This window comes from Ursus americanus, chromosome 5 (genome assembly GCF_024610735.1).
Source record: "Ursus americanus isolate L20-20 chromosome 5, mUrsAme1.1.p, whole genome shotgun sequence".
NCBI classification, from domain to species: domain Eukaryota; kingdom Metazoa; phylum Chordata; class Mammalia; order Carnivora; family Ursidae; genus Ursus; species Ursus americanus.
In genome coordinates this window covers 54,664,462-54,691,270 of record NC_142131.1, presented here as the reverse complement: position 1 = coordinate 54,691,270, position 26,809 = coordinate 54,664,462, and the positions used below count along the sequence as shown (strand labels likewise).

At 40.5% G+C, this 26,809-nt stretch overlaps 1 protein-coding gene and 2 long non-coding RNA genes across 3 annotated transcripts in view; 2 read left to right on the top strand and 1 right to left on the bottom strand.

Annotated features, from left to right (window-relative positions):
- Positions 1–13,049, top strand: part of LOC148110114 (uncharacterized) — a 32,880-nt gene extending 19,831 nt beyond the window's left edge. The window contains exon 3 of the long non-coding RNA XR_015724557.1: positions 12,783–13,049. This is a non-coding gene — a long non-coding RNA (uncharacterized LOC148110114). The remainder of the gene's footprint in view (positions 1–12,782) is intronic.
- Positions 1–20,109, bottom strand: part of ETF1 (eukaryotic translation termination factor 1) — a 29,244-nt gene extending 9,135 nt beyond the window's left edge. The window contains exons 1-4 of the mRNA XM_045794585.2: positions 19,955–20,109; positions 19,691–19,794; positions 1,497–1,672; positions 831–970 (exon numbers count right to left, since the gene is read on the bottom strand). Of these exons, the coding sequence (XP_045650541.1) occupies positions 831–970; positions 1,497–1,672; positions 19,691–19,776 (402 nt within the window). The 5' untranslated portion in view covers positions 19,777–19,794; positions 19,955–20,109. The remainder of the gene's footprint in view (positions 1–830; positions 971–1,496; positions 1,673–19,690; positions 19,795–19,954) is intronic.
- A 161-nt stretch (positions 20,110–20,270) lies between these two features.
- Positions 20,271–26,207, top strand: LOC148110113 (uncharacterized). Its single transcript, XR_015724556.1, has 2 exons — positions 20,271–24,823; positions 25,091–26,207. It is a non-coding gene; the product is annotated as an uncharacterized LOC148110113 (long non-coding RNA).
- The last annotated feature ends 602 nt before the right edge of the window (positions 26,208–26,809 follow it).

The following is a 26,809-nucleotide window of genomic DNA, read 5'->3' as shown; positions in this document are numbered from 1 at the left end:
ACTGAACTAGGAGCCAGCTGTGAATTCCTGATTGTTCTACTGTTGACTGATTCAGGTCACTCTAATGAGGCTTCCTTTCCACCCTTAAATTTTATCTTATGGCAGCTCTGTCACTCAAAAGTTTCACGGGGGGGGGGGGGGAAAGCTCTTATAGGCCTCAAGATTTTATAATTTGTGAATTGAGAAACTAAGGGTGCTAGAAATACAGCTAAATATCACGGGTATATAGGGAGAGACGGAGATTAGGTTAGGCAATTACATCTTCACCTCTAACCAGTTCTCCAAACTCAGTTTAGCACTTTCCTCAAACATGCTGAAATGATTATGTCATTGTGTCATGATAAATGTAATGTCTTTTATTTTTTGAAAACAGCCAGCCTTGTGACTTAGAAAACAGTCTGGCAATTCTTCAAAAGGTTAAAGAGTTAGCATAGAAATTCCAATCCTAAGCATATAGCTGCCTCTCCCCCATGAAAACATACGGTCACCCAAAAATCCGTACATGTGTGTTCAGAGCAGCATTATTCCTAATAGCCAAACAGTGGGAACAACACAAATGCCCATCAACTGATGAAGAGATAAAATGCACAAGTATCATTTGGTAATAAAAAGGGATGAAGTACTGATGCTAAGTTAAACCAGTTGCAAAAAGTCACCCACTGTATGAAATGCCCAACATAAGCGAGTCTAGAGACAGTAAAGATCAGTCATAGCCTAGAGAAGAGAGATCTTGGGAGGGGTGGGAATGAGGTGAGGACTGGTAATAACTGCTAATGGGTATGTGGTTTCTTTCTGGAATGATAACAATATTCTGTGCTTGAACTTCTTACCTCTGTATGGAATTTGTTGTCACACAAATACAATGACGTATTAATTGGTTTGAAAGGTTCAAAGTCAATGTTGACTTTCTTTTCCTTTCCTTCTTCTGTTACAATTGTACCACAGTAAACAACCAGGCCATTTGGAGGTACTGCAAAAAACACAATTTCTCTACTTAAATCCACAGCTAATTTTCCTCAATTAACAGAAAATATTCCAGCAGTTTACTGTCCCTGCTCCTTTATTTTTTAATTATTTTTTAAAGGTTTTGTTTTTCAGCAATCTCTATACCCAGCATGGGGCTTGAACTTACAACCTGGAGATCAAGAGTCACATGCTCTACCGACTGAGCCAGCCAGGCGCCCCATGTCCCTGGCTTCTTTAAATCTTAATTTAAATAAAGCAGAAATATTTCTAGATCTCTCCTGCAGAATTCTCTCCCTAATTTTGAAAATTCTTGAGATGTTTTAAAAGGGAGGATTTTTGTCTTTAAGCAACTACTACTTTAAAGAAAAGTACTTTAAAAAGGGGGCGGGTGTTAAATTCCAAGGCCAAACGGACATTGCTGACAGATGTCTGAGAAAAACCATTAGTAACCAAAAGCATCATGGCAAGATCAAAATGGAAAATATAACCAAGATAAAGTACAGGAGGAAAATGATCAAGCTCTAGATTACCTTTGTTATAAAGTTTGAGTCTTTGTTGTACAGATGTAATGGCTCCCAGGACTGAAAGGCGGTTTACTCGTGACTTAATGTTAGATGCAGTTCCAAACTCATCTGCTAACATTTTTGCCACTCGTGAAATCTGGTCTTTGGGAGGAATGATCAATGATATCATGCTTGTGCCATTGCTGTGGAAGAAAGAATAACATTAGAGGTTCAAGTACCATGTATGTAAGTGAAGAGTGAAGAGTTTAAATTCATGCTTATCATTAGTAAACTGAGCTACTGAAATTCCCCTAAAATAGAAACGGGATCACTCCCAAAGTGACCAGGAAGGTAGTAACTTACACCAGTGTAATCAAAGTATGCATGTTAGGAAGAATGTTCAGAATATGGTAGGTACTCAATTCTTTGTTTTTTAATTAAAGGTTTTATCTATCTATCTATCTATCTATCTATCTATCTATCTATCTATCTGGGAGACAGAGAGCACAAACAGGGGGAGAAAGATAAGCCAGTGCCCCACTGAGTGGGGAGCCTGATGCTGGACTCGATCCCAGGACCCTTAGATCATAACCTGAGCCGAAGTCAGACGCTTAACCAACTGAGCCACCCAGGTACCCCAGTACTCAATTAGCTGAATGAATCTTAGCTAAAGAAAAAGACACACTTTAAGGGATGCTCAGGAAACACCTCATTCTTCAAGGGCAAAGAGAGAAACTGTCACAAGGGGGTGACAACAGGCTGGAATTTGACAGAGTCCCCGGCAGATGCCTGGAATCTGGCGGTTCTTTCAGTGGGAGAAGCCATCACAGGATGATGCAACAAGTCTTTTACAAAGTCTAGATGAAATAACAACTGAATATCATCCTGTCCACCTCTTCCCCCTTCAAATTCCAAGCTCACCATGAAAATTTATAATCACTAATTTAGCATCCTAAGTAATCTAATAATGGGAAAGGAGTGTCTTGGAATTCACACAAATATCCCAATTAGGAAATCACACAGTCACTCTATGTGTATCTCTGAATGTACTTTACATATTAATCACTTTTGATTTTGAAAAGATATATACACACACAGCATACACTGAGGACCTGGTCAATTCTGGGTGTTCAAATTCCAGCTTCAGGAACTAACAACAAGGACCAATTTCTGAACTATGGAGGACACTACTACCAAGGCCTTGCCATATGGGAAGACCCTTTTGAGCAGCCACCAACCTTTACCTAACCTTGATACTGAAGCCAACATCATCCTTTTTAGCTACATTATCTGAAGATACTTATTAGCAGTATCTCATTTCAGTATTTCCAGTTCTACATGAAGGACACACAAAACTACATTATCAAAACATATCAACTCAACACTAATCATTAGGATAATGCAAATCAAAACACAAAACCACTTCACACTCATTAAAATAGTTATGATCAAAAAACAAAGTAACATGCTGGCAAAGATGTGGAGATAGGAGAACCCGATGCCCTGCTGGTGGTAATGTTAAATCACATAGCCATTATGGGTAACAGCATGCCAGTTGTTCACATAATTAAACATAGAATCACCATATGATCTAGCCATTCCACTTCTGGGTCTATCCTCTCCGAAGATACGTGTGCACTAATGCTTATAGCCAGCAATGTTCACAACAGCCAACAGACAGAACTCATATGTCCATCTATCCATCTGATGGATAAATAATAACACAAAAAAGTGCCACAGGGATACAGTGGAATATTATTCAGTCTTAAAGGAAATTCTGACACATGCTACAGTATGTATGAGTCTTGAAAATTTATGCTAAGGGAAATAAGCCAGATACAAAAGGACACATACCGTATGATTCCACTTATATGAGGTGTCTAGAGTAGTCAAATTCACAAAGACAGAAGAGTGGTTGCTGGGGGGGGAGGGGAAATAGGGTGTTGTTTAGTATAGTTTCAGTTTTACAAGATGAGAGTTCTGGAGACTGGTTGCATAACAATGTGAATGTATTTTTAACACTACTAAATTGTACGCTTAAAATGGCTAAGATGGTTAAATTTTATGCTATGTGTACTCTGCCACAATACAGAAGTTAAAAAAAGTTCATTTATGATAAAAAAAATTTAAAGCACACATTTGTCTCCTTAAAATAGCAGTTCTCAACCTTGGATGCATATTAAAATCACAGGGGGAGGGGGTTATCTAGGTGTCCCCTTCTCAAAAAAGGTTCCTGTAAGTTGTATTCCTTAAGATGCTATTCTCATCTGACTCTCTTTCTTAAGTTTAGGAAATGCCAATATAATCAACTGTCAATACCCAAACAGCATGGAAAAGTTACTATTTAAAGTATTAGATTATCAGGATGCCTGGGTGGCTCAGTTGGTTAAGTGTTTGCCTTCAGCTCAGGTCATGATCCGGGGTCCTGCGACCAAGTCCCACATCAGACTCCTTGCTTGGCTTTGCTTAGGGGTGGGTGGGGGGGCAGGGCCTGCTTCTCCCTCTGCCTGCTGCTCCTCCTGATTGTGAGCTCGCTCTGACAAAATAAGTAAATAAAATCTTTAAAATAAAATAATAGATTAAGATCACAGGACTTCATCAAAATTAAAAACTTTTGTGCTTCAAGGACACCATCAAGAAAGTAAAAAGACAACTCACAGAGTGGGAAAAAATATTTGCTAATCATCTAAGGTTCAGTAGTTACCACACGATCCAGCCAGTCCATCCATAGCATACCATCCTAGGTATATGCTCAAGAGAAGTGAAAACATACGTACACACAAAAACTCGTGTTCACTGAGGCATTAGTAACAGCAGTCAAAAAGCAGAAAAAATCATATGTCTAACTAATGAACAAAACAAAATGTTGTATATATTCATATGATGGAATATTATTCAGCAATAAAAAGGAATGGAGTATGGATATTTTACATTATACCAAGTAAATGCAGTCACAAAACCCACATATTTTATGGTTTCATTTATATGAAATGTGCAGAACAGGCAACCTAGAGGCAGAAAAAAGCCTGCCAAGGTAGAATAGGGAGTGACTAGTAATGGGTATGGGGGAGGGAAGAGTCTTTCTGGGTTGATAAAAATGTTCGAAAACTAGATAGTGCTGCTTGCAGAACTCCTGAAAAACCAGTATACTGTGTCCTTTAAAAAGGGGGTAATTAAGAGGGTGCCTGGCTGGCTCAGTCAGAAGAGCATGCAACTCTTGATCTCAGGGTTGTGGGTTCGAGCCCCATGCTGGGTGCAGAGATTACTTAAATAAATTCTTCAAAATAACAGCAGCAAAACCCCAACCCGCCCCCAAATAAGGTGGGGGACGTAATTAGGGGTGCCTGGCTGGCTTAGTAGGTGGAGCATGTGACTCGATCTCAGAGTTTTGAGTTTGGGGTCCATGCCGGACATAGAGCTTACTTTAAAAATAGATAAATAGGGGCTCCTGGGTAGCTCAGTTGGTTAAGCCTCTGCCTTCGTTTGGCTCAGGTCATGATCCCAGAGTCTGGGGATCAAGCCCCACATTGGGTTCCCTGCTCATCAGGGAGTATGCTTCTCCCTCTGACCCTCCCCTCTCTCATGCTCTCTCTCTCTCTCAAACAAATAAAATCTTAAAAAAAAAAAAGGGAATAATTTTTACAGTATATAAAACTGTATACCAATAAAGCTGTTACTAAAAAAGAATCTATGGGAAAGACTCAGAACAGGACACTCCTTTTAAAATCTTTGTCTTTTAACCTGACAGCTTACTAGAAAAGCCAAAGGTTTTTCTGAGAAATGTTAATCTGTGTTAACTAAATTAACAATAAACAATAAATTGCTAATTTTATGCTAAAAAAACTGGATTATCAGTTTTATAAGGAGAATGAATGGCCATATGAACAGAATCAAATCAGTAACACACACATATAGGAAATTAATAACCCCAAATCTAATGGCTGGCCTTTCTTACCATAGCTACAGTATAAATTGAGCCAATTTATATTATATTACATATAGTAAAATTAAGTTTGCAAATTTGTTTTTCCTCAGTATTAGTGGTAAAAAGGGACCTTATTTACACAAGACCCTGCCCTTTGAAAGTTTCTAAGCAGACGAGCTGCCTTATCTAGTCCTTCCAACTATCAAAACAGTTAAACTCAGATTATCAGCTTATTTTCTACCTCTGAAACTGGCACTATTTCTGTTGGGGCTTCTGTTCAAAACCCAGAAGGCCAGTTCATAACTTTTGTGATACTCTCCTCGATACAGGTTGATCAATGACAGACAGTACATGGTAAAGTATGCTATATGCTCTGCTGTCACCCCTTGGGTTGGGAAGCAAGTATTCTAGCCAAACCAGAGAATCAGGCCGACTTATAAAGAGCAGCTTCACTTGGCATCACAAACACAATCAAAATGACCACAAAGCAAAGCTGCTTCAAAACAATCCCTTGCTCAGTGCACACAGACACTCATTAAGTCAGGTGTATCACTCTCTAAAATGTTTTTCATTTTAATGTTCACAGTATAACTACAAAAAGGAACTTATCTAAACCAGGACAAGGTGTCTAGAAATAAAAAATTCTACATACTACTCTACCTGTGGCCATGTTCCAGTTTCTGAACTAGATGGAAAAACAATTTCCAAATGAAACAAACTGGTATCTTCTATTACAAAAAAAGAAAAATGGTCTTTACAGTCAGTGAATTCGCTGGATCCTATTTTTAAGCAACCAACTGTAACAAACTGCTATTCTTCCAATAATTTATCTTGCTAGGCTTCTAAAAAGAAATTTCCAGAGACCCTTTCTCATAATTTTTTATGGAGTTATGTCAAACTCTACAGGTCAAGGAGAAGAGGCGTTTGCTCTGGGAGGGGCTGGAAACATTAGGCAAGTAAATTTAACTTCAAACATGGTCTCTATTGTAGCTGCTACTTACCTGTCTCTACAAAGAGGCTGTCAATTTATGCACATGCACAACATGAAAATACAGAAGATGGGGAAAAAAGAAGACAGATATTTTAATACCGATTTTACTAGCTTGTGCTTGTTTTCAGATTAACAATTCTCAAGAGAACATATTTCTCTACCCTACCCTCTTGGAATCTTTAGGGACCAAAGGAGTTATTTCTCAAAAGGGCTCAGTTTTTAAAAGCTGACGTGCTCTGATTTACAGAGTAGTTTCCTAGGAGATGGAACTAGCAAAGAGGCAATCAGGAGGGAATGGAATAAGAAGGGGCTCCAAGGATAGCAGGGGTGAAGCTCACTAGCTTGGGAAGCAAACAGGCACCAAACCCCAAAGGATGGAAAGTTTGAGGTTAAAGAGGAAGTTGGGACAATTTCACTGAGTGAACCCAAAATGCCTGAAGGAAATCCTTAAAGCAAGATAATCATGCAGAGGACAAAGCAATGACCTTAAGATAAGCAGCTACTTACTTTCCACTGCAGATAGGTTAAGCAGATAAGCATTCATTAAGCAACTTTGCTGCACAGCATCACAGCTGGACAACCAACCTTACACTTACATCCATGTAACATTCTAGAGAGCATATAGCGAAGACACCTAAGAATATAATCTTGCTATAGGTTTCTACATAAGTAATTCAGAAATGTAGGCTTGCCAAAAAAAAAGTGGTAAATTGCTAAATCCGAAACACTACTTGAAAGTTAGTTTTGGCCTCTTACTCCTTTTGAATTTTGATTAATGCTCAAAAAAGTACCTTCCACTAGTTTCCCTTTATGCATTTTTTCTATTCCATGTGGGATGGTGGTGATGGACACACCTTACGTTTTTAAATTCATCTTTATTAAGTGGACGGCCTCTACCAGACATTTAAAGGCTACTTTATAATACCTGATTTTATGTGTTGTGTTTGTGTATGTTGGGTTTAACAGAAGCAGATTAAAGTTTTTCCAGGAAAGTTTCCAAACAAAATAAACACTGATTTACCCCCAAGGCAAGCCAATCAAGGTTGTTAGACCAGTTTGTGTAAACAACAAAATAAAATCAAGGAAGCTGAATATTTCATTTTAAGGTAACCCAAACAACCCACAGGGAAGAAATAAAGTAAAGCTTTCACCAAGGAGTTGCTGGACACATAATGCAAACTACATCCTTTTAAAATTTTAACATTTTTCATCTACTGTTGTGCTTTGTCACTATATCCTTTTTCCAAAATCAAAAGGCTCTCATTCAAGAGTCAGTGAATTATGAGGTACAGCAATGATTCACATGCAGGTTGTAAAAACTGGGCAAAGCAAGACAAAGCATACAACAATGTGGCATATAAGGCTTCCCAGGGCCTTGCCCTTGGATTCCTTCTCTCACCATATTTGGGGCACTTTCCCTTATCACACAAGGGTTCATCAGTGCCTCCAGAGGACTAACTTCTGAACAACAAAATAACTGCGAGACAGAAGGAAGTAATTGTAAATAGACTAAATGCGGACAGTAAATAAAACTAGGCAAAACTCAGGAAGGAAGAGAATTTAAAGAGCTGACAGCTTTGCCTTCCTTCAGTCTCAAATAAACCTTTGAAGAAAAGTTTCTCTCCCTAACGGGAGGTTACGGTAGTGCCACCAGTTATTCATCCAAGGTTTCATGAACCCTGAGCATTATGGACAGGGAAACATGTATAAGGTCACCTGAAGTGCCAGGACTGAAATGCCTGTAAGGCAAAAAATGCAAGGTAATCAGAGAAAAGCCTGGACTATGGGGTATGTGTAACTTTAGGTCTCATACAGCTGCACCCTTTGGATTCAATGTGCCTTCTGATGAATGGCAGGCAAAGAAAATCTAGGCATTCTTTGACTTGTAAAGATTTTATCAAGGTTCATCAGCAATAACGCTCAAGAACACTTTTGAAAACTAGCTGGAAAAAAAAAAAAACAAAACGACAACGACTATTTGCATGAGAACCCTGAATCCTTGAGAGAACTTTCTAAAAGAGCAAAACAAAAAAATTAAATGCTCATATATAAAAAGATCTCTCCTTCCTCTATTCTGATTCAATCGCTCTTGAATAGGGACAGTGAGGGTAGTGGTGATTATAAGAGGGAGCCTCAAGTTTCAGAAAGACTGATTCAAATACAATTATATCAATTCTGATGTGCAACTAGGGCTGAGAATCACTGGGTCTGGCTTGCTTTCTGAGACTTTAAGCAGGCTCTCTTGGCCAGCTGGAGCCAGAGATTCCATGAGCTCATCCCCACCTAGAGAAGACAAACTCAGAGCCCACCTGCTGGAGGTAAGCTGCTGTCATTTACCCTAGCAGCAATACAACCACAATTAACTGTCCAACTTTTCCCAGACAGAACACCCACTGTGCACCAAATGCCTGCCACCCATCTCATCACCCCTACTTAAGAGAATTACTTTCAGTGTAGGACCAGGAAGTAGACTGCCTACTATATGCTATACTCTTTGCTGGGATTTAGAGGGTATGCTCCCCAAGGAGCTTTCGTCCCAGTATTTGATGACTGGGGTTGTGCCTAGGATATGGGTGGCCAAGGATTCCCACCATCCCCCTTTCAAGCTCAAAAAGCTCAACTTAAAGCTCAGTCAAGTCATTTCTGGGAATTGCTAAGCTAGCCACATTGTATGGATCGCCAGCTGTAAATCAACTAGTTCCTCTCCAATTTCTACTGCCTTTGTCTATATATATATTTTAAAGATTTTATTTATTTACATGAAGGGAGGGAGAGGGAAAGAGTGCCAGCACGCACGCATGAGCAGAGGGAGGAGCAGAGGGAGATGAGAGGGAAAAGTAGACTCCCCACTAAGTACAGAGATCATGACCTGAGCATAAGTCCAATGCCTGAAAAACTGAGCCACCCAGGCACCTCTGTCCATATTTTTTAATTCACCATGGGCTTTCTATTTTTCTTTTACCAAACATGCAAAACTAAGTTTAAAGTTTGAGACTATAGCAATCTTTTTGATATGGGTTTAATATGGCAACAGTGTAGGAGGTTGGTTAGGAGCACAGATTTTTATTTTTTTAAATAAGATTTTTTTAAAGTAATCTCTACAGCCAACGTGGGGCTTGAACCCTAGATCCCGACATCAAGAGTCACATGCTCTTCTGACTGAGCCATCCAGACACCCCAGGAGCACAGATTTATACAACACATTTGGGTTCATGTCATGTCTTATCTTCATAACCTACAGCAACTTACATAAATAAATCTCTTTGGGCTTCAGTTTCTATTTACTTCACAAGGTCATGAGGATTCTGTAATATATGTCAAATGCCTAGCATAGATAGCAAATATTAAGGGCTCACTAAAAGGTAACAAGATGGAACTCTAGCTCCTTGTACCTTACCCCTCTGCTCTTTAATAGCATAGTCAGAGAGAATTAACATCACAGCACAGCTAGAAGGAGGGGAGAAGCACTTTAGATGGTGGTAAGTCTTATTAGAATCTAAGTCCAGAGATAAAAGGTGACTTTCTGGTAGATGGTAATAATTACCTTTCTTGGATTACAAATCTTACAAAATCTTCCAATAGAGAACAAATGAACCAAACCAAAAAATGCAGTTCAAAATAGTATGGCCAGAACACTAGAAATGGTTTTGTTATTTATCATAAGGGAGAAATACAGAAATCCATTCCCCTCTGAAACTTTAAAAACTTTTATTACATAAAAGCTTAAGTAGCTTCATCTTACAGCTGTGGCATGGGAGTCAGTCACTACTTCTGTCTAGTTATCAATCACTTCAAAGATCTGACCCCCTTTTTTCTTCCACCAAGTACTGAAAACTGAAATAACACACTGCTAACACTAGGTCTACATAAAAGCTTCTCAAGGGCACAAATCATTTTAGCACATGAATTTGATGAATAAACAAATGGTTAATTCCTAACATCAGAAATAAGATCTTCTCTATATACTTTCTTCTATGCCAACACCAGAGATTTATTCTAAACTACCATATAAAATACCAGTTATAAACTTGCTAGTTTTGGACAGGAACAGTTGCCTAGAAATGACTTGACTGACCCAGCTTTACCTTTGCCAAAACCCCCAAACCATAGTCTTTAATATAACAAAGTCAGTACTTCCAAAGTATCTTCTTTTACTACCCTTAATTTTGTTCATCCTCAACTTGATGCCCTGCCCCCCATCATCTCTGATGCAGGTTGGAGGTGGATGGGGCAGCCTTTCATAAAGAGCTTGCAGAATACCAAACTAGGAGGGAGGATTCTGTTACTGTTCAAAAGGCTAGACAGAGTTACCTGAAATTAGGTTTATGCAATTGACCTTAGGGTCAGATGCCATTACCAGATGGGACAAAGTCCAAGATCTGAACATACTGAGACATTAAAGCAGCCTCTATCACAGAGAACAGAATAACTCACATGTCCCAGAAAAAATTTCCAGCAGAAAGTTTACAAAGGTTCATTTTAGTATTTTATCCTCAACAGCACTACGACTAGTAATTCACAGCAAAAATGTATATACCTGGTGTATTACTTTTTCTACAATTACAGGCATTTATTTTGTTTTAAAAAGAAAAATTATAGGAGCACCTGGGTGGCTTAGTTGGTTAAGTGCCCCTCTTGATTTCAGCTCAGATCATGATCTCAGGGTTGTGAGATCAAGCCCCATCTCGGGCTCCAGGGTGGTGTGGAGCCTGCTAAGGTTTTCTCTCTCTCCCTCTGCCCCCTGCTCTAAAAAAAAAAAAAAAATTTTTTTTAAATTTAAAAAATTATAAAAACTTCACAAAGTTAACCTAGTGGAATGTCACACCAGGGAGCAGTAGAAGCTGGAAACTTTCTCTAGTATTCTTACATCAAGGCAAAGCCTAGAGATATCAGTCACAACCAGCTTTAGGGACCAGTGTTCTACATGGGATTCTATAAATGAGACAGTGCACCTAACGTTTCTTTACCACAATCCAAGTACTTTTTTCAAATAAAACAAAAGCCACTGCTTTGCTGTTACTGTTCTAATATACAAAATGTGCTTCTGGGGAAGGATTTAAAAGCAAATTATTTCCCTCACCAGTGATACTCATTAAGAGTAAATATGTTTGGAACCCAAGTTCTTCCTTGGGTAGATTTGCAAAAAAGCATGCCTCTTTTCCTTTTATCTTTGCTCCTGGGTCTAGCACACCTCCCTCTAGTAAAATGCAAACTTCCCTGGACAAGAGTCCTCCTTTCATAAGGGAATGGGAGATGTTTCTACCTAGCAGAAGAAATACTAATCAAAGAGCAAAGCAGTGTGGTATAACAGGATCACAGGCTCTGAAACCAGAGAAGTGGGAACAGAAAATCTAGCACTGCCCCTTACTCGGCTGACCTTTCTGTATTTCAATTTCTTCATCCACGAAATGGTCACAGTAGTTTCCTCATAGAGCTGTTGTGAGGAGTCAAAATGTATGCTATTCAACTAATCTTCAGAAAACTAGTTTTATTACTTCATTAAAACACACCTCAGTCATGAACCTCTAACCTGCCTTTCCTGAGGCTCCTCCTTGCTTAAGTGGAGTCATCAAGGCCAGAAGATGCCAGAGAATGGGGGTAGCCGCGAAAGGAAGAAAACTTTTTTAGTAAAAAGCTAAAAATATCCAGAGGTATTAAGGAATTACTGTTTGGGGATCAGCACATTTTCATTACTTGCAAACTAAAGTTTATTTAGGTTGAAAGGCAAACTTTTGGGACTGTCTTCAGCTCTGTCACGCCAACTTTACGAACAAGGCACGCATGCACAAACGCTCTGCGCTATTTCAATACCCTGACAGCTCACCAACCATCAACTAACACAAAGCTCTTGGATCTAATTTTAGGCTAACTGGCTTTCAATCAAGAATGAATTTCAATTACAATTTCAAAACTGTAGATCAGTTACAGCTTCACTTCACCACTGTATCAAAGATACCGTATCAGCCAAATACTACTATTGCCCTAGGTAACATTCTACAATACTTGCCTCCCCTAGGAAATCTGCCCAAGCAGATACACAATTTCTGTTTTGGTTTTTGACAATGTCCAACACCTCATTCAAGCCCCTAATTATCTGCTTACACCATGTCCCGCTTCAACATGTGTTATTCTGTACTTACGTACATGGTTCTGGAAATGGTTCATATCAATCCATGGTTATGTGTCAGATCATGCTGTCATTGTATTACACATTTCTTCCAAATGTCCAGTGTCCAACTTACAGCAGACGTTTGATGGAGCTTGTAAGTTCATTGGTCAGTAGTAAAAACGCATTTGTGGGCTTCATTTTTCATATATCTAGATGTGAGTTTGGGGGAAAATCTAATTTGAAGGGCCCAAATTCGGTAGGGAAAAGACAATCTTTTGTTTTGACTAGGATCATTCTTCTAAAGGAGACCTCAGAGGATCAAATGAAAATGTGAAAACAGAAGAACACAGGCCCGATATCCCCGAGTTATCTGCACAAGAGGCAGTTGTCAGGCATCTGAAACTGTCAAGTCCTCTGAAATGGATAGAAGAATGATGACAAAAGGCAAAGCACACACTGGATGAAAACTTTGTGTCTGAAAATTGCTGTTAAAGATACAGAACTTGGAAGGTGGAAAAAAAAAAAAAGAACAAAGCAAACACATGAATACTTATAAGGCACCCATTACATATAAATTAAGTAGATGAAAGAGAAGGGCTGGATTAAAGCACAGTAAATGTGATCAGTGTACAATGTATAAGAATCACACGTTTTCATCTTTGTATCTATGAGAATGATAATAAAATTATGGCTCTTAAACTCAATTATGTTTAGGGGGAGGTGAGAAAAAAGCAAAAAATAAAATTACTTAATTTTCATTCATTTATATTCAAAGAAGGAAAAGGTATCTGTTCACAGAGTGACAAAAATAAGAAAAAAGGGAAGTTTCCATCTTAACAGACAGCAGGCAAGGGTTTAAAGTGTGTCCACCCAGTGGTTTAAGAAAAAGTTGTTACCAAAGGGAGCCTTCATGCTCTTTGAGGAAAGTGCCCACAAGAAACCTAATTTTCCAACTTGTTGGAAAAAAGAACCTTGAACTCCTCTAATCCCTTCTCCCACTCATTAAGATAAGGGGCTATTGAAGAATTAAAAGATACCTACAGAATGTACCCTATGAGAAGATTCTATAGATTCTGAGATCCCTAGAGAATTCACTGGACTCTGAAGAAATTTCTGCTCTACACGTTCTCAGCTGGACAGTTCCAGCTACTGGTCTAGGGAAAAGATGCAAATTCTTCCTTCTGAACCTTCAAATTGGATCTAAGACCATTCAACCTTGCTGCCAAGCTTATTTTAAGTTTTCTTACAACAGAACTTCCAGCACAAGGGGCCACAATAGGCACACCCTTAACCCCAAGCTCTAAGAAAAAGGGCCCTCTGCTAAAAGGGTCCAACTGGTCTGTGTGTGTGTGGGGGGGGGGGGGGGTAAGATGGACACACCTATATAACCCACACGGCATTTGGCCTTAAATGTTATTCTAATTAGGTACTCGTGCTTACCTAGGAGTGTGTCCACAGTAAGCCTTCCTTTCCTGGAAGGGTAAGTATATCTGCTATTACAATGAGAAGTCTGTCAAGAGTTGAAATTCAAAGACAGTAATTGTTCATTAGGTTCACAGTGCATAGAACATTATTCCTGAATACAGCGGCTGTTAGAACTAGTTCTGGGTTGAGGAAGGCAACATACGACACTTGGGAGTTGCCTCAAGGACACCATCACACCCCATCAAATATATTTTCTCCCCTGCTTCCCCCTATCTTTCTCTCTTCATGGCTCAGACCTATTGGTGGCATCTGTATCATGACCTCTTAGTGAGATGCCACCAAAACCTCTGTCTGTAGTTGTACTCTGGTCTACATTCATCTCAAGAAATTAAAAATATTCTAATTCTTGACTTTTCTTGGGGGTGGGCGGTTTTGTGCATAAGAGAATGAAAAAAACACTCTTTAAAAGCCCGAATATTCTGGTATCACTTTAGTTATAAGCAGCCCTTAAATATATAGAGAACTAAGTAAAAATTAAAGTACCTAAAACTCATGGCTTTGAGAACATTCCATGTATCATTTAGGTGAATGTTCTATTAACCAACAGCTTTCACTTGGGGAAGGTATTCAGACACATTTAATACACTTTAATTGATTCAAATCATATTAATAGCCTATCCATATTATTTGTCTATAAGGTTAAAAGAACCTATTCAACAATCTCACAAAATTATTCTTTTTTCTTTTTTTTTTAAGTAGGCTCCCCACTGGGGCACAGAGCCCTACACGGGGCCTCAACTCATGACCCTGAGATCAAGAGTTGTACACTTAACCAACTGAGCCACCCAGGCGCCCCCCCCCAAAAAATTACTTTTAATCCAACATAATGTGAGGAATTTTGTGGAGATTAAAAAAAAATGGTTATGTGGTATAAGAAATGTATTTGGTCTTTGTCCGTGGCTTTTGACAAAGCTTCTGAAGCCCTTAGAATTTTCTGGGTGATGGGTTTCGTTATTCAGAAGGAATCTCTGTGGAGTTCAACTGAATTTATGATAATAAACTGACTTAGGGTGGGGCCACTGGGGTCACCAGAAAGACCAGATAACCGAGGGCTCAAACTTTCAGCTCCATCCACAGACCTCTGGGAAAGGTTTGCGGTGTGGAAGGAGGGAGAGTCTGCAAATTAAATTCTATAAAGTTTTGAATAAGATTTAATGAACTTCTGAGTTGGTAAACCCAGGAAGTATGCCCCAGTTCCACAGGAACGGAAGCTCCTGTTCTCAGATGCTTCTGGATCTCACTCTATGTTACTCTTCATTTGGATCCTTTATAAAAAAGACAGCGTAAGTAAAGTGTTTCCCTAAGTTCTGTGGGCCATTCTAGCAAATTATTAAATCCCCAATTTAAAGCCTGTAGGTCAGAAATAGGGGAGGCCCAGACTTATCACAAATGGAGGCAGTCCGGTGGGACCGAACACTTTATAGGATCATATGCTAACTTTATGTACTGACAGAATTAGATTAAATTGTAGGACACCCAGCTGTTGTCAGCTAAGAACTAGAGAACTGCTTGATGTGAGCCCCCCCGCCTCCCATCTGGTATCAGAACTACTTAGAGAAGAGCAGAAAAACTATATATTTCAGGGGAGTTTGAAAGGCAGTCATGTATAGCTAGGTTATTATTTCCTTCAAAGTCAAAATATCTACATGTTCTTTTTAACTAAACAGTTAAGATTTAAAATGCCCAAATAAAGAAGACCCAAATAAAGTTTACAAACTGTGCAGATCTTCAAAGATGGGTTATCTGACTAAGCCTTCATTATTTCTGAAATATACGAGGTTCCCTGGTCAAGTATAAGTCAAAAAATATTCTATCACCCACAGATGCAACTTAGCCCAAATTAACCTTATCTGTTTGTCACATTTACCACTGTCCTTGGCTAGAACAGGCTCTGGCAATGATTTTATTACCTGAAAACTATAAATCTTCCAGCCTTATATCTGGGGCTACTTCTTGCTGGTTCAGAAAACATTAGTAGGAAAAAAACAACCAAAATCTCCCACTCACCATTCTTGTAAAATATATTCACCTGCTTTAGTTCCTTATCCAGAATACCTACAACCACAGTTCCATTCACAGAGCTCTAGTTCCAATTCTGGCCTATGTACAATTTGTCCTCATTAAGCCAATGGTGGAGAATGTACCAGGAGCAATCATAAACCAGGAAGAACTTCCACTAACTTTAAGTACAACTTATATATACCAAAAGAATTGGAGGATTATTTTATTAACACACAAAGAAACTAATATTCAACCAGACTTATATGAAATAGGTATGTTCCACAGACTTAAATTTAAGTCACAAGTGTAACACTTCTTTCAACTCAGAAAATTAAGTTATGATGTGGGCTACAGAAAGACTCCACCAAGTTCCCTATTTTAGCCATTCTGGCTCTTTTAAATGCTCTCTTCCACAGACAGGACAACATTAAGATAATCTGTTATAGGGGCACCCTGGTTGGCTCAGTTGGTCGAGCATCTGACTCTTGGTTTCAGCTCAGGTCATGATCTCAGGATTGTGAGACCTAGCTGAGCCCCACGTTAGGCTCCACAGTCAGTAGCTGAGTTTGCTTCTCTCTCTATATATAAGTAAGTAAAATTTTAAAATAAAATAGTCTGTTATTGCTTAGATTACAATTTGAGTCATTCCAGCCTTGTATTTTTGGAAAACATAAAATATATTCATTGCACTGTGTAATACACTGGTTTAAGCCCCGGGCTCTGCTACAGTTCACATACCAAGTTATTTAACCTCTCAACCTCAGGTGCCTTAGCTATCAAAAGGCGGCAATACTTCTTGTGAGGATTAAATCAAAGAGTGTATTGCTTAACATAGTGTCTATAATATACTAAGCACCCAATAATTACTGTGCTTAGAAACTTCACTCTGTTCAGATGTACTTAATTACTGAGTCCATTTTGCACTGGTTCCCTTTTAAAGCTACATTTGGGTGATACTATTAAGAGATAATCATGACTGACTGACTCTCAATTTCAAAATCACTCTTATCCCAGCATACCTTATAGTTACTGTTAAAAACAAACCAATCTGATTTTCATGCCCAGAATTCTACACTGCTGGGAGGGCAAAAACCAAAACCAAACAAACCAAAACAAACCAAAACCACCCAAACAAACAAAAAAACCCTTTATTTGAAAATTCTATTAATTTATCATTAAGTTTCACTGTCTAGTGATAATAACTATGCTTGAACACATCAGTTTTCTCCTTAAACCCAAAGGCTACCCCCAAACACCAGCACACAGATTTATTTTGTCATCCAGTTTGTCTTTAAAGATCATTACATTTCTCCTTAAAATATCTTAGCATTAGGTAAAGAAAATATTTCTCATGATACACTATGATAATCTGAGTCTGACTTTAATACAATTCAGCCATGCACATACAATCTCCCTATTTCCTAAAAGAAATTGGTATGTACTGGGAAACTTCTGAGCCAAACTGAATACAGTTATGGCTCCTTACTGATACCCAGAGATGGCAGAGATCTAAAATTTTCATGGGATCAAGATGCAACCAAATCCTGAATAAAAGCAAAGTAGGACATGATAATTAACCATATTATTTGTTTAAATGAAGACTACTCCCAGCTATTTTAGACAGCTTAATCACTGTCTAAAATGTCCAAACTAACCCCATCACTTACAAGAAAAGTTGTGCGTAAGAACCTCATTTTTAGCGTGCTTTAAACTTTACTGAATTTTGCTAATCAAAGGGATAAAGCCTCTAAAAGGTTTAAAGGGGAGCTTAAAAAGTTTCAACTAGCTAGGTAACATGGCTAGGAACAAATCTGAGAATAAGCTTCCTTCATCAAACACCAGAAGGGAATGCTGTTACTACACACAGTGTTACTTTTAACGTTACTACAGACAATAGGCAAATTATAGTCATAAATTCCCATTTTTAGACTTTCAGAGCATATAATGTATCCAGATTTTAATGTGTGAAACTGCCCCCAAAATAAAGTGACAAGAGAACAAATCTACAGGTCACATCCAACTTTAAACACTGCAACAACAATCCATAAAAGCTATACTCAATCGAAAGTAACACAACAGAAGATCCCAATGAAGCGAATCTAATTCCTGGTAGCGCATCATACATAACGGGTCATGACCTGTACTACCCCTCCTGTATAACATGCTCACACTTGGGAGAATAATTATTCAGTCTACCATGTGGCAAAAAACCATCTGTGTTCAAGTTCCTGTAAGACTGTTAAATACGTCTGAATATTTTATTAAATTAAAAGAAACAAATAAAAAATAAGCTGCCACCTTCAATTTGTACAAGGGAAAGAGTCAGCAAAAGCCCAAGTCACTGAACTGAGAGCCATACTTTCAGAAGCTTCATTTCAAGCAGAACTGTCACTAATTTAGTAAGAACAAAACACAATGGCAAAACCAATCTACTAACTCTGGGCCTTTGACATAACTAAGCACACCTTATTTCACAACAATTAAAAGCTTGATTAATTCTATCACTGCAATGCAAATCAACCAATCAAGGACAAACCTGGGCTGGAAACCAGATTGTCCCCTGTGTTGAAAACAAACTTTCCACATGGCCTGGAGCAAGGAACTCTGCTATTCTAAGAATGCTCAGACATACAAATATGTAATGTTCCAAACGCCCTTTTTTGGGGGGGGGCACTTCCTGTAAGCAAAAAGTTCCTATAACTGGGAAAGGAACAAAATAAATAAAATGGGAATGCCCCTGACACCCTTCTCCAAACGAATATTTTTTAACTTAAAAAAAAAAAAAAAAAAAAGCATATACAGCCAGTTTCAATCTAACCTTCCCATAGTGCACACCCACAAAATTTACAAAAGGAGACCCAAAGCCCACCTAATTCAGTTCTAAATTTCAACAAGCTACTATTAGTACATCAGTCACCTCTATCCCTGAAGTTCCAGAGAGAGAGACCTAAAAGGACCCCGTAGTTAACAGTTCACATCAACGGCCCCATAACCCAGTTTTTCCTGGATATACAGATGCGGATTCGCCAACCAAAGTCTCCTCTCTACCCCACTCCGCACACGTTGGCATTTTCATTTCATAGGTGGGTACTTCAACAGCTAACACCAGGAAGCTCCGGGTGGAGGAGCTTAATTAGAGGACTTGGAGAAGTCATCTCGGGAAAAGTGGAAGACCCAGAGATACCAGGACAAAGTCAGAAAGAGGTTGTCCCTGACCACCTCTCCTTCCTGTCCCATCCAAACTTCACCGACCCGGGTCTCAGAAGACCGAAGAGGGGGAGGCCATTTTAATGAGACCTGGCTGAGAAACATGAAGGAAGAGAGGAAACCAGGGAAGGGCGTTCGGAAAGGAAGGCCAAGCCCTTTTCCCCAACAGCACCCGAACAGGGTGGCAGCACCTGGAGCTCGAAGAGGGAGGTGCTGGATTCAAGGGCCTAGGAGAGATTCAAAAGTAGCAATGGCCTTCCACGAGAGAGTCAAGTGGTCCGAGCCCCGGGAGAGGGGCCCCTTGCCCCGAAGCAGGGGAAGGACCCCTTCTCCGGCCAACCGCGCAGACCCTCGCCCCTGGGTCGGGGGCTACTACCCAGAGATCCAGAAGGCGGGAGTTGACTAGTGTCTGGTTCTCCTCATCCGGCCATGCGGCGCGGGGGCGGCCATCCTGAGGGGTCCGGGAACCAAGAGGGCACGGGGGGGCCGGACGCGGCGCTCACCCGCGGGCCGCCTCCAAGCTCTTGATGAGCTTCTTGATCTTCCAGATCTCCACGTTCCTGTCGGCAGCACTGGGGTCGTCCGCCATCTTCTCGCCTCCTCCTCCCTAGAGCGGCCCGGCGGGGCCCGGAGACACCAAGACCACAGAGTTAGCGCCGCCGCTGGGGCAGAGCGGCCCCCTTCCTTGCCACCCCCAAGAGGCCCTCTTCTTCCCGCCCCGCGCGGCCCGCCGCGGCTGTCGCTGGCCTTTCCCTTCCTCCGCTTACCTAAGGGCCCAGTCCTGGGCGCAGCGGCTGCTCCTCCCCGGCGGCGGCTCCGCGGCGGCGGCTCTGACGTAGGACACCGGCTCCCTCTCTCCAGGCAGCTGCATGTGTTGCAATCCGCTCACATGGGGCCTGTGACATCACTTCCTCCGCCAGAGGCTGAGTGGAAGTCGGCGGGCGGAAGGGAGGGGGCCGGTGCGGAAGAGAGGAAGCTCTGCGCGCGCCGCGACTTGCCATTGGCTGTCCGCGCCGCGGCCTACAATGAGCTCGTTGATTGGTCGCAGCTGGGGCCGCGCTGCCTTGTGAGGTAGGACCAGGGGCGGGGAAGTACCGCCTTCTTTCCGGTCCGGATAGCCGAGTGGAGGAAGCGGGCGGAAGCCGGTGGCTCTCGCGAGAATTTATTCAGCAACCCGCCAGCCGCCGATAGGGGGTGTTTTTTAAAGGGCGAGGAGAGGTGGTCGTAGTCTTTTCCGCCCCTCTTCGGTGAATGGAATGGGCGTCTGAAAATCTAGGACGAGCGGCTAGACAATCGGGCCGGGACACACGAATTGAATTGCACCTGAGGAGTCTCAAAGAAACGCCTCAAGCTTCGTGGCTTCATAGCTGACAAAGTGCTCCGGCCGACGTGCGTCACTGTTGCGCGGACTAGTGTTCAAGCTCCCAGCCCGGGTGTCTGGATTAGGAAAATTTTCCCCGGTGTTCCGGGACCCCGCCACATGCAAGGGCAAAAGAGGCGCGTTACGTCTCGCCTCAGTGCTCACGTGGGTTCATTTTGGACCTGGAACTTTGTGGGGACGGGAGGGGAGAGCAGGGACTGCGGGACGTTGGAAACCTTCGGGTATCTGAGCCCACGAATGATTTCGTTTGAGCTTTTGAGAGTGGAGGTGGGGAGAGTGTGGAAGCAAAATGGGCAGCTATAGAAGTTAGAACTTTTAACGTTTTAAACTTTTATCTTTTTGAGTTAGAATTTTTAGTTGACTATGCCTCTCTTCACCTCAGTTGGATTTGTTCAAATATTTGGGCCCAAACTGTGCTAGATTCGGTTTTCCTGAGGATGCTGAGGTGAACTGGATGTAACCGTGCTTACCTTAGCGGAGCTTTCAGTTTTCGTTGGGTTTATAACCATTTGTGATTGTATACTTTTGTATAATAAAATAATCGCCTAAGTATGTAGGGTACCCTGGAATGCTGTGAGTGTAGTAAAGGAGGGCCTGATTTTGGAATGAGACCCAAAGAATGAGTAGGGGTTTGTCAGAAGAGAGCATAACACATTGGGGGGGAAAATGTGTGCTTAAAAAGCCAGTATGCTGGAACAGCTTCAGGAATGGGTAAAGTAGCTTGAGGAGGAGGCAGAGGACATATCATTTAGGGCTATGAAAGCCAGGTTTAGGAGTTTGGCCTCTTTTAAGAACGATGGATGGCTTAAAGGGTTTATAGAGGGAGGGAAATGACATGAAGACGTACTTACATTTTTAAGGACATGGTTCTGTTTGGATTGGAGAGAGCAAAAGTAGAAGCTTAGAGATCACTTTGGCTGCTGCAGTCATTCACGTGAGAGATAATTGTAGCTTAGACTAGAGTGATGATAGTGCAGCTGGAAGCTATTGATATGCAGGGGGTTAGAATGGTTAGGACTGAATGATGGATTGGAGGTGGAGAAAACAAGGATGTTCCCAGAATATGGAAATGGTTACATTTACTGAGATGGGGAAAATGAGGAGCAGGTTTTGAGGGATGACTGAAAATTTCCTCTTGGGCCTACTAAGTTTGAGACATGCTAGTGGTGATGTCAGAAGTTGTATTTGTGGGCTTTGAGTCCTTTTTGCATGTTATCTCAACTTTGCCCACACCTTCGAGAGGGGGGTATTATCCCCATTTCATAGATAGGGAAACTGAGGCAAAGAAAGGTGAAAGGGACTTTCTCAGAGTCACACAGCTCGTTTATGGCTTCCAGACTCCATGTTCAATGTCCAGTGCATTTTATCATGCAGCAGTCCCATTTCCTCTGTTGCCATAGGGTGAGGACACATTTCCTACAGGGTAAGTCTCTCCCCCAGCAAATGATTCCCAGGGTGGAATCTCTTCTTTAGGTACCATTTTGTAATTCATGGCATATGTTCATTCATTACATAGTATTTACTGTACTTCTGTGTGCCATTCACTGTACTAAGCAGTGGACCTTCTTAAAGTAAATAATCATAAACTTACTGACTGGGTGTGTATCATGTCCCAAGCTTTTCCCTACTTCCTTTCCCTTGCCCCATTTCTACTTTCTTCACTTGATCTACCTCTCTTCATTTTTATGTTTATAGCGTTGCTTCAGGTCCATGTTTCATGGCTTTATAGGCTTTCTAGACCACCTCACAGGTTTGCTTTTATATGTGATTCAAACTAAAGTAAGATGGTGATCTCAGAATTGCTGTTTGTCAGCCTTTGAATCGTTCAGTCTTGATAATTACTGAGATATGTAACTTGTTTCTTAGAATATTCTGATCTGAGATAGTTTAAATGTAGCTCCCAAAGCTTACTTGCCTAGTTGCTGTAAATTCACCATCTCTGCATTTAGAATTGAAAACCAATGTCTTAGAGGCAAATCCTGGCATTGATTTCCAGCAGAAGAGATTTGAAAGGAATAGAACAGAGATGCTGTTTCCTTCAGCGAGGAGGAGGCTTTATAAATGCAACCATGACCATCAGTGTCCAGGAAGAACCTCCTGTGACATAATAGTGATACAGATTTTTTCACAATGACATAGGATGCGGGTAGAATATATAACCTCTCTTGGCACAGGTTGTCCTTTTCTGAAAAATGAAGGATTTGTACTTGACCTCAGAACTTCTCCAGGTCTAATGTTAGATTAATAAAGTTAAATATTGGGGTATAGATAACATTCCTAGTTAATGGGTGGAGGTGGGGGAGGGAAGGAGGATTGTTTTGATGATGTTGAAAATTCTAGTAGCAACTTGAGAACAGTGCCATTAGGTACAGAATGAAATTATTGGTTGCTAATGTGCAGGCCAGTTTTAAGAGTAGCCAGGGTGAAGAAAGCAGGGGAGGAATGGTTGTGGAAAGATTTCCTAAGGGCTGTACCTTTGACTCTTTGGGAAGTCAGTGGGGTGGTTAGAGGAAGGATCTCTGGAGCTAGGCAGCCTTAGGGTTGAACCCTGACATTGCTCCTTATGTTGGGCACGTCACTTAAATCTTGCAGAATTTGTGTTTTTATCAATAAAATGGGGATACTGCCTATTTTGTGGGACTATTGTCTGATTAAATAACTTGTGTAAAGTGCCTGGTACCATTTACAGCACCCATGTCAATAGTGAATGCTAGTTCTCTTTTTAGTTTCTCCTAATTTGTTCTGTCCTCTTCCACTGTTTTCGGTACCCATCTGTTGACCTCTTACACTACTTCTAGCAGAAAATTGAAGTCGAGAGCCTAAAGGTAGAGCAGATCCAAATTACAATTGCTAGGGATTTTTTTTTTTCCCTGGTGGAACAAGGGAGCAGGTAAAATGGTCTGTGGGATCTTTACCCTGTTTCAATGGCTGGCGTGTTAATAATTGTTAGAAGTTTGAACTTTTCACAGCTGGAGTTTAAAAGACTGGGTATTTATGTGGGGAGGGTTGTGTGGGTGCCAAGGAACAATTGTGGTTTAAGCCTAGAAATTGGGCCTTGGGCTGGTCAGCATCTGAGGCATTGGATAGTCATTGGATAATGCCTGCCTTTACTTTACTGTGGCCATGAGATTTACAAATGTCTTGTTGCTTTGTGGCAGGTTCTTTATGTGATTCGTTTTTTTAAGCTGGAAACTATTCCTGGGCTGCAGTAAACTTCTGGAAGCCTCAGCATTGTGTTTCTATTAGCTATTACAAGGGTCTCCAACTAGATATACTTGTCCCTGTTTGTTTCTTCCCCCTGTTAGCATTCAACATTCTTGTCAGTTTGCCCAGCTTGAAGTGTCTATTATGTACTAGGGTCCCATGGTTATAGATAGAAAAGCAGGAATCTCCTGATGATGTTTATTAGCTTAAGGAGAAGTTGTTTTTTGCAACCGTCTAGGTAAGCAGTTTGGGGAGAGCATAGGCATCATTTCTGTGTTTGTGGGTATCCTGGTCAGGTAAGGTTAGGACTTAGGTAAGATTCCCCTTGGGATATCCTTCATGTTTATTAGCTTCTAACTGGCGTTGTAAGTGCAATACTAGAATTCAGATCTGTTCTGTGTAAGTGCAATACTAGAATTCAGATCAGTTCTGTGTTCATGGTTTTTTATTTACCCTAACTAATAAACTTCCTAATAAATCCTTGCCAGACTTAAAAAAAATTAGTTATTTATATACACTATATTAGTATAATGAATGACTTTTTCCTAGGTATCTTAATAGTTATGTGTTTTTCCTGTCTCTGATCCATGAGTTCCATATAAGATTTTATTAAAAAAAAAAAAACAACCCAATGTGCCTAAAAATAATTACAAATAATCTCTGGGTTAGACTATCTGTGAAGCAGGACATCTCGGTGCCTCAGTTGGGGTTAAGCGTCTGACTCTTGATTTTGGCTCAGGTCATGATATCAGGGTTGTGAGATCGAGCACCATGTTGGGCTCCGCACTTAGCGCCGAGTCTGCTTGTCCCTCTCCCTTTGCTCCTCCCTCTGCCGTTTGCGTGAGCGCTCTCTCTCTCTCCCCCAACCCCAGATAAATAAATAAATGTTTTAAAAAAACCCTATCTATGAAGTGTTTATTTCATGAAGTAGGTGAAGATCAATAAAGGAATGTCTGGTCTGCCCTCAAGTTCCTGGAAGCACTTAAGCATAATGAATTTGAAGAACGAAGTCCCATAGATTCCATCCTTTAATACATGAAGAAATCTTACAGTAAGTAAAAGCCAATGAAGAAGACCTAAGCTATAGTGGTGTAGTGTAAAACTGAAAGATTTGTGTAAATTGACATAAGACATGGGGGACTACAACTAAGGAATTACAGCAGTTTCTTCTAGATAACCAAACATCTGTACGTGAATTTGTAATCTTGTTAAATTAATCAGATACTGACCATTATATGCTTTACCCTATAATGAAAAAAATGCACATAGTGAACACTCATTCGTTCTTTTCTAGAATTTTTTTTTTTTTTTTTTTTAGAATCGTGTTACAAGGAGCGCTCACCAGCTGATGTACATCCTGCCGTAACATGAAAGAATAATTAGCAAGGTGAGATAGAGCCATGCCCTTGGATCATTTGGGGAGAAGATAAGTAAGTGCTTAATGTTTCCACTGGTGCCTTTTTTTTGACTAAATAGACAATTGTAGAATAGTGAGACAGATGATAATCTTTTAGTTCAATTCCATAAATACTTATTGGATACCAGTTTTCTCTCTAATTCTGGGATATGTGCTGAAACACTTTAGGTATAGTGCAGTTCTTAAATTTACAGTCCTTTTAAGGGGAAAAAGAGCAAAGGAATGTTAAATAGATAACCGTATAAAAAGAGAAGTAGCTGTTTCTAGGACTGAAGCAGATATGAATAAGATGAGCCTGGAACACCTTTTTATTTTTATTTATTTATCTGTAAAGATTTTATTTATTTATTTGACAGAGGGAGAGATAGTGAGGGAGAGAACACAAGCAGGGGGGAGTGGGAGAGGGAAAAGCAGGCTTCCTGCTTAGCAGGGAGCTGGATGCGGGGCTCAATCCCGGGACCCTGGGATCATGACCTGAGCCAAAGGCAGACGCTTAACAACTGAGCCACCCAGGCACCCCATGGAACACCTTTTTATATATAAGTAAGAGGAAATTAACAAAGACTACTGGGGTCTTTTTCTTCCCCCTTGTATAAGTACTTGTAACATCCTAATAGACTTTTCTTTATTGAGGTATAATTGACATATAACATTTTATTTTCAGATAGACAACATAATGATTGAATATTTGTATATATTGTGAAATGATCACCATATAAGTCTAGTTAACATCTGTCAATGTATGTAGTTTCCAGTTTTTTTCTTGTGGTGAGACCTTTAAGATTTACTCCTAACAGGGGCGCCTGGGTGGCACAGCGGTTAAGCGTCTGCCTTCGGCTCAGGGCGTGATCCTGGCATTATGGGATCGAGCCCCACATCAGGCTCTTCCACTATGAGTCTGCTTCTTCCTCTCCCACTCCCCCTGCTTGTGTTCCCTCTCTCGCTGGCTGTCTCTATCTCTGTCAAATAAATAAATAAAATCTTAAAAAAAAAATTTCTTTAAAAAAAAAAAAAGATTTACTCCTAACAACTTTCAAATATGTAGTAATTATTAATTATAGTCACCATGCTGTACATTTCATCCCTAATATTGATTTTATAATTGGAAGCTTATAACTTTTGACCTCCATCACCTATTTCATCCACCCCCACTCTCCCCATTCCCCCCATTTCCTCCCCTGCCTCTGGCAACCAGCAGTCTGTCCTCTGTATGTATGAGCTTGGGATTTTTGGGTTTTTTTGTTGTTGTTTTAAAGATTTTATTTATTTGTCAGAGAGAGAGAGAGAGAGAGCACAAGCAGGGGCAGCGGCAGACAGAGGGAGAAGCAGGCTCCCTGCTGAGCAAGGAGCCCGATGTGGGACTTGATCCCAGGACCCTGGGATCATGACCTGAGCTGAAGGCAGACAGACAGTTAACCAACGGAGCCACCCAGGCCTTCCTGTTGTTTTTTTTTAAAGATTCCATATGTAAGTGAGATCATATGGTATTTGCCTTTCTCTGAATTATTTCACTTAGCATAATGCCTTCAGGGTCTATCTGTATTAGTACAAATGGCAAGATTTCATTCTTTTCTATGACCTTAGAGTATTCTTTTTTTTTTTTTTAAGATTTTATTTATT